The 8,502-nt window shown below is 38.7% G+C and overlaps 1 protein-coding gene across 5 annotated transcripts in view; it reads left to right on the top strand.

The window, feature by feature from the left end:
* Positions 1 to 8,502, top strand: part of Nos1ap (nitric oxide synthase 1 adaptor protein) — a 298,049-nt gene that overhangs the window by 208,815 nt on the left and 80,732 nt on the right. For 3 of the 5 annotated variants that reach the window (XM_010616926.2, XM_010616908.2, XM_010616936.2), the window contains one exon: positions 2,943 to 3,016. In XM_010616926.2, the coding sequence (XP_010615228.1) occupies positions 2,943 to 3,016 (74 nt within the window). The remainder of the gene's footprint in view (positions 1 to 2,942; positions 3,017 to 8,502) is intronic. The other 2 variants (XM_010616917.2, XM_010616954.2) reach the window with 1 other exon arrangement.

Genomic DNA, 8,502 nt, shown 5'->3' with positions numbered 1-8,502 from the left:
GCACACTATGATCTGATAATATACAGGGGATGACTTCACTTCTTTTGCATTTATTCAGACCTGTTCTGTGAGCCAATATGTGATCTATCTTGGAAAATGATCCATGTGCAGCTGAAAAGAATGTATATTCTGATTTTGTAGGGTGGAATATTCTGTAAACATCTATTAAGTCCATGTGTTCCAAAGCGTGGTTCAGTTCTATTATTTCATTGTTGATTTTCTGCCTAGATGATCTGTCAATTTGTGATAGTGGGGTATTTAAAACCCCCACTAAAATTGTATTAGTGCTTATTTCGTTTTTCATGTTACTTAATATTTGTTTGATATAGTTGGGGGCATTTATATTTGGTGCATATATGTTTATGATTGTCAACTCTTCCTCTTGAATTGTTCCCTTTACAAGGATGTAGTGTCCTTCTTTGTCTCTCTTAATGAGCTTTGGTTTGAAATTTACTTTATCTGAGAATAAGATTGCTACCCCTGCTTTTTTCTGGGCTCCTGACACATGGAGAATTGTTTTCCATCCTTTCACTTTCAGTCTATGGCCTTCCTTTTGCACTAGGTGTGTTTCTTGTATACAACATATTGTTGGATTTTGCTTCTTAATCCATTCTGCCAGTGTATTTCTCTTGATTGGTGAATTGAGGCCATTAACATTGATGGTTATAACATATATTCTGACTTATTATTGTGGTGTTATTGTCCTTTTGTTGACTCTTTTCACTTTTTCTCCTATCTCCTTTTAGTTTCTTGCTTTGCCTATTTGATTTGGTCTGTTGGGCCTCATGGTATTGTGACCTTCATTATCCTTTTGTAGGATATTGTTTAGAATTCCTTGCAGTGCTGGTTTGGTGTTCATGAAATTTCTCAGGTGTTCTTTGTCATGGAAGTATCTTATTTCCCCATCTATTTTGAAAAAGAGTTTTGGAGGATACATCAGTCTAGGTTGGAGGTTATTTTCTTTTAGGACTTGGAATACCTCAGTCCAGGCTCTCCTTGACCTAAGGGTTTGTGTTGAAAAGTCTGCTGTGATTCTAATGGGCTTTCCTTTGCATGTGATTTGTTTCTTTTCTCTTACTGCTTGTAGTTATTTTGTTTTTCTGTTGGATTTCTGGGATCTTGATTATTATATGTCTAGGTGTAGATTTTTTTTGATCGTGACTAGATGGAGTTCGACAAAATGCTTCTTAATGTCTCCCCGAGGGCTTGGACATAGTCCTCTCTGGCCTCCGGGACAGTATCCAAAACTTGATATGTTTTGAGAGTGGCCACACCACTCTTATCTGAGAATTCACCTGCTAAGAGCACTCTGTACATTCCATTGGAGAAATCCACCTGCTTTCAGAGCACTCATTAATCCAATGTACAGTAATGCCATGTTTCATAAACACTTCTGTTTGCAAACAATTCAGTTCACAAACAAAAGCATTCAGCAAAATTTTGCTTCCACTCTCAAATTCTCCATCAGGTGACAAACATGACCACAGCCATCTTCCTTCCCTACAAAAACACAAACTTAGCTGTCTTTACCCAAAATCATAAAACAAATTAAGTTCATAATCTGAGGTACCACTCTATACCCCTCACTCTCCTCTTTTGTCTTCAGTCTTTCTTTCATAAATGAATGTCTTCTCTCTCCGCAGTTTCCCTGGACAGCACTGTCTCTGTGACAATGAAGGTGGAACAGGATTCTCTGCCCTTGCACCCAAGCGTCACGCCTGAGGGGATGATGCTTGCTTAACCACAGGCGCTTCCCCAAACCCTCAAATGCATCCCTGTAATCTTGAGTGCCCCTTGCCTCAACATGCACTGCACTTTGAATTTTCACAGCCCCATTCCCATCTGCATCCCTACCTGCCTTGAAGCCTGGGTCCCTTTTGTGTACACAGTAAGCTGGGATCACAGCCAGAGTGAATATCCTCTCACGAGTACCTTCGCATATGCACTAGTTAACTTACACAGCACAATTTTTTGAAAAAAAAAAAAAGTGAATATTTAACTTAAAAAAAAACATGTTGCCATGAATCCCCCTCACCTCTCCCCTTGCTTTATCTGATTGCTTTTGCCACTTTCTGAAGCAGTTCTGAAATTGCTATTTCACTAGAGTCTTTAGTTGGATTGTTGTGGCTGCCTTAGTTTCCTGAGTTATTTCAAAATATTTACATTATGTGGTCATTTTAACTTTAAAGAAAAGCCAGAAGCTGCATGGTGCCAGGTCTGGTGAATAAGGTACATGAGGACATGTTTTAATGTTTTTATTTCACAGAAAATGCTGTAAAAATCTGATCAATGGGCTAATCATAAAATATGCGTAAATGTTTAACTTTATTGCAGTATAATACACATTGCCATTAAGCCTCTTCAGAATAGTCAAAATACACCCCCTCAATTTGAACACATTTATCCCATCATTATTGGCATAAAGTGTCTTTGCTGTGTTTTTTTTTTTTATTTAAGCATTCACCGTTATCTTCCAATCACCCCTTATATTTGTATGGAGCTTTTTTGTGCCTTTAAGGGAGAGAGGATGGATTATATTTCATTTGCATCTAACAGCATCCCAAACACATCATGAGGCTTGTAGTTGTTCCCTTTTCCTTTCTCTGTTCATCTCTTCCCACTGCTCTGAAGTGATGTATAATATTTTCTTTCTCGTGATTTCTCTAAGATACTTGATTTAGTTTTCTTTGTGGCCCCCTGAGACCTCTTTGGCTCCTGCTTAGTGCCTGTGCCCTGGAGAGACGCTCCTAAAGTACTTGAAGGAAACAGATCAGACCATACACATGACATTTTCCACTTGTCCTTTTGTAGCAATCAGCTTTGGTTCTCTTAGAGGGAAAAATTAGGCCAGGAGCAAAATGCATGTGTGTTCATAAGCATTAGTAGCTCAACGTGTGCCCTGGTTCTGTAGCTGAGGACAAGCCTAACTTATTCATTTATAGCTTCTTTTATTGCAGAAAAAGGAATGGACATGGGATGAGAGCAAGATGCTGGTGATGCAGGACCCCATCTACAGGTAAGAGTCCGGCCCACTGCTCAGGAAGACGCTTAGCCCAAGATCACCTGTCTCCTGCAGCCATCATCTAGCTGGTGGGTCCAGACAGTCTTAAGTAAACCTCTACTTTTCCCTTCTGAGACCTGTTATTTCTGTAGGTCTAAGTACAAGAAGTAGGTCTGCCTTATTGTTAAGGTGAAGAGGAATGTTTTTTCTGGTGATATTGAATTGGACTACTCCTTGGTGTTTAATCCAAGACATTTTCAGTCTGTGCTACTTTTGTCTGAACTGAAATTGCAAAGTTGCATATATGTTGATCATGAGAAAATGAGATAATTGTGTTATTTCCTCTTCCTATGCTTGGTTTCCCAAAGTGGTTATCTCTTCCACCTTTCTGCCCTGTCAGAAACTGAGCAGGGAGAAAGGGCTTGTGATCACTTGGGAAAATAGAAAGTCATGAATGTAATCTGAGCTAAGGTCTGAATGTTTATGTTGCTTCAAAATCCATATTTTAAATCTTAACTCTCAATGTGATGATATTAGGAGGTGGGACCCTTTGGGGGCTGACTAGGGGATGAGGGCATAGCCCTCATGTTTAGAGTTGGAGCCATTATAAAAGAAGCCTCAGGGACCTAGCTTGCCCCTTTCACCATGGAGGATTCATCTAGAACACACCATTTATGAACCAAAAAGTGGGCCTTCATCAGATACGAATCTGCTGGCACCTGGCTCTTAGACTTCCCAACCTCCGGAACTGTGAGAAATAAATTTCTGTGTTTCTGACCCATAGAGTTTATAGTATTTTGTAGCAGATGGAACCCAGGCATACCCAGAAATTTCTTTCACAGTGAGACTGGTGTGATTACTCTGGAGCAGCGATGGAGAACCTTTTAGCACTTTCAGCGATAAGACGGAGGCTGCTATGGCATGTTTGCCATAGGTTTGCCACCACTGTTGTAGAGATTAGTTGGCTGCCATTTGTGTGCATTCCTCTGGGCATAGCAGCAACATACAGAGAGCCAGGACTTTCCTTGGAAACACAGCAGGAGCTTGAATCGTGGCCATCATTCTTCTGAACTTGATCTCTGCAGGCCAAGTTCCGTCTCACCCCTACGTCCTTCCTGTTTTCTTCACTGGGAGAATGGCCATTCTTGGAGAGTTTGGAGACCTGGGATTTAAGTTTTGCTTTTGTCTTTTCCTAAATTCATTATTGCCATACCTTTGTTGACAAAGGGAGTAAGTGTTGGAACTTGAAGTAGGCAACCTAGTGGCCCCACCTTCTGGTGAAAGAAGAGATGTTTATGAAATGGAATGTTCATTTGTTCAAACAAATATGCAAGCATAAAATACTCATGTGAGGTACTGTGCTGGGCAATCTAGAAGATTACTAGAGTGGACCCTTGTCCTTGGAGTTTTAGGCCTGTAGAAAAATGGATAATGAACAAATCATGGTAGTGTGTCTGACAAACTAAATTTCTTCTGTGTTCCTGTTAAAGGTTTTGGATTTCATTTTAAGAGTTATTCTGGTGTGTTACTGTTGCTTTCTGTTCCCATTTACTTTTGTGTTTATAGTGCCAAGACTAGGCCCTGCCTATGTGAGGCACTTAATAAATGTGCAGTGGGCAAATGGATAAATGCTTTGAATTAGTATCTGAAAATTAGCATAAATAGTATGTTGATTCACAAGAGGGAACAATTACTTTCTTCGTGAGTGATGAGAAAAGTCTTTGAGAAAAAGTTGCATCAGAACTTGACTTGAAGGATGTAAATGGGCAAATCCCTTTCATTTGCATGTTGTGAAAAGGAAGAGTTTTAGTTTTTTTGTTGTGGCTGTTTTTACATTTTTACGTTGATACCATGCACAATTAAAAGTGACTTTTTTGCAGATACTGGTCATGAGTTTAATCTTGTCTTTTCTTGGTTGAAAGAAAGGACATTCCCCAAGGTTTTTATATATCTCAAACAAGCAGGTAATTTATTTTTTAACAACTTTATTGAGGTATACCTGGCATACAAAAATCAGATATCTTTAATGTGAAAAATGTAGTAAGTTTTGATACACTTGAGAAACCATTATCTCAGGCAATGTGATGAATACTTCTGTTACCTTAAAAATTTTCCTCGTGCCTTGGGTTTCTCCTTTCCCATAGCTCCCCATTCCATTTCTCAATAAACCTACATCCTATTACTGAATTTTGAGACCTTCATAAATTCTAGATGTAAGTCTTTTATCACATTTGTGACTTGTAAATATTTCCTCCAAGTCTGCCCTGTCTTTTTCTTTCAATAGTGTTTGTGAGAGAGTAAAAGTTTTAAATTTTGATGAAGTCCAATTTATAAATTTTAAAAATTTCATGGATTGTTCTTTTGGCATCAAACCTAAGACATCTTTACCTAACTCAAACTCACAAAGATGTTCTGTTTTCTTCTACAAATGTAACAGTTTGGGTTTTATGTTTAGGTGTGTATGATCCAACATGACTTTTTTCTGGTGATACTGAGGATTAAACCCAGAGACTTTTACTGAGTTACAGCTTCAGACCTTTTATTATTTTTTTTATTTTGAGACTGGGTCTCAGATTTTCCCAGGCTGAGCTGGAAGCTGTGATTTCTGGATCTGTATTCTATTCCATTCATTTAATCATCTTAATAATTATCTTAGCAGTAAGTTCTGAAATCAGGTAGTAATAGTACTCCAACTTTTTCTTCATTGTCAAAGATTTCTTTCAGTTAGTATTGATGTTATGTGTCCTTTCCCATCTCTCCATTTTAAAACAAAGAAATACTTTATTTTATTTTATTTTATTTAATACCAGTGATTGAGCTTAGGGCTATTGCACTGAGCTGCATCCCCTGCTCCTTTTTTTATTTTTGCTAAATTGCCCAGTCTAGGCTCACACTTGTAATCTTTCTGCCTCAGCCTCCCAGAATGTTGGGATTATAGGTGTGCTTCACCATGCCCAGCAGGAATACATAATTTTTAATGAAGGAAATACTAAAGAAAATTTTAAAGGAATTTTTCATTGGCTCTAAAACTTACACAGTAAGTAACCACATCTCTGGTTGTAGATGTCTTCCTAATCTGCCAGAATTGAATAAGCTGTGTTTATGAAGAAATAAGTGAACTTAAACCAGTATATTTTCAGTCTTTAGGTATTTTTTCTCCAGGTATTAAACTGTAGTGTTTTAGCCACTGTTTATGCGAACTTGTGTACTTATGTACGTGGTTAGGCAAAAATAACTTCTTTTCTAAACTGCACATGTTCCATTTTTATCATCGATGAGAACATTTATCATCATAGTAATATGGTAACATAAATGAAGGAGCTTTTGCTGGCTGTTATTTTTCTGTCCTTAAGGAACCACCCTGGTTGGATTCAGAGTGCTCCTGAGGGACACATAATTGCTAATGGCTTTTACGAGTCATTGGATTTCTGAATCCAGTTTTCACCTACCTCTCTGTGGTGAATGCATTCTTCTTATTTGAGAGAAATGCCTTTATCCAGAATTAGTAATGAAGATATTTGTTTTTATTAAGTCAAATTTTAAATTTAAATCTTCTGCATTTCACACATAAAATAACAGAATGACTTCCCAATTGCCTCTTCTCTTAGCATCTGATAGCTTCTGAAATCTGGTAACTTCTAAAATCATAGCATTTTAAGAAGTTGAAAGCACTATGGTGAGCATCTAGACTAGTTTCCCCTCATTACAGGATGCTGCGCCTTTTCTGAAATCATCTGTTACAGTGTCCTTCATTAAGTGAAAGCAAATTTCTGTGCTAATTTATCCATTTATCCTAGCTTTTTATTTCTGGGGCCACAAATATATAGATCTTGTTTCTGTTTTCCTTTAGTTAACCTAATGTCCTGAAGCCATTTTCATTATATTTTCTAAATTTTTAAATTTTTAAATGCAGGAAGCACCATGGCAAAAGCTGTTTGAAGATAGAAGGAATGGATTCATGAAGAGCTAATCCATGTTGTTCTGTGTTGTGTTAGATGCTGGGGCGGCAGTGGTCTTTATCTGAGTCTAATTGGGAGATAGAAAGCACAGAGTGACTTAAACAGAGCTCTGTTTTGGTTGTTTTTTGTTTTTTGTTTTTTTTTTTTTGGTGTTGGGGATTGAACCCTTGTTCATGCTAGTCAAGCACTCCACCCCTGAGCCACATGCCTAGCCTTTTTTATTCTTTAATTTTGAGACCGAATCTTACTAAGTTGCCCAGGCAGACCTCAAATTTGTAATCTTCTTGCCTCAGCCTCTTAAGTAGCTGGAGTTACAGGCATGTGTGGCCATGGCTAGTGAGAAGTTTTTGTTTTGTTTTGTTTTGTTTTAAATAAGGAATTATATTAATCTATAAAAACAGAATACCTATAAAATGCAAAGAGGAGAATATGTAGGCAGGATAAATATAGATGAAGAACCCCTACCCCACATGCCCTTCAGACATCAGTTGTTACAGCCATTGGATGGAAGATAAATTCACTAGTTGCCTAGACCAGAACTGATCCCAGTTGTTAGGGAGGTAGGAAGCAGCAGGTATGGTTGATCTGCAGCTCATCAGTGGTGTACAGATAGAACTGAGGTGTGGCTGTGGGTAAGAAGCATGGGATATGTGGTGTCTCCATCAAGAAAGTCATGGAGATGACTTGTAGGGAGAAAGTTGGGGTGCTCTGGGGGTGGGAGGCCAGGAACGTCAGTGTCCTGTTTGAGAAGCCTTGTCAGGGGGTGATGACAATGTTGAGGAGTCCCTGGGGACTGTGTTCTGCACACGTGGCTGCACACTGTATACCGCAAGATGTCCTCCTGTTCATGCTGCTCACCTTCTGTGCAGCAGCTGGACCGAGAGGAGTTCTTTCTTCCTGCAGCGTCCCACCACTGTACAGAGAAATCTTAACACCATGCTATCTATACAGGAGATGTGCTTGAGGGGAACCCACCGAGCATATATTGAAGATTGTATTGGAGCTGGGAAGCAGAACGTGGATAACTAGTACAAGTAGTTATTAGAACATAGTCGGACCCTTTGAAGCATGTTGTTAGATGGAACTTAACATGTTACCTCACTTGGCCCTAACAGGAGCTCTGAGTGGTAGAATCTTTGCTATCATTTCTGAAGTGAAGTGAAGATATTGAGCTTCAGCAATATTAGGTAATTTTCCCATGGTCACACAGCTCACACATGGTTGGAGAATTGTATGGTTGTTGGGCTTTTGCCCTTCCGATTTTGCTGCTCTGCTCAGTGCTGTTCACCTTCCAGGATAAACCCGTTTGTTCATGTCCCTACATATTTAGTTTTTATTACAAAAAGTGGTATGTCAAAAAGCAGAGTGGGGCTGGAGATTTACCTTAGAGGTACTGCATCTGTCTCACAAGTGCAAGGCCCTGAATTCAATCCCCCAGTACTGGTTAATAAGAAGAAAAAAGAAAGAAAGAAAAAGAAAGAAAGAAAGAAAGAAAGAAAGAAAGAAAGAAAGAAAGAAAGAAAGAAAGAAAGAAAGAAAGAA

This window comes from Fukomys damarensis, unplaced genomic scaffold (genome assembly GCF_012274545.1).
Source record: "Fukomys damarensis isolate Sample0158 unplaced genomic scaffold, DMR_v1.0_HiC HiC_scaffold_19, whole genome shotgun sequence".
NCBI lineage: Eukaryota > Metazoa > Chordata > Mammalia > Rodentia > Bathyergidae > Fukomys > Fukomys damarensis.
This window is presented reverse-complemented; position numbering and strand designations above follow the sequence as displayed.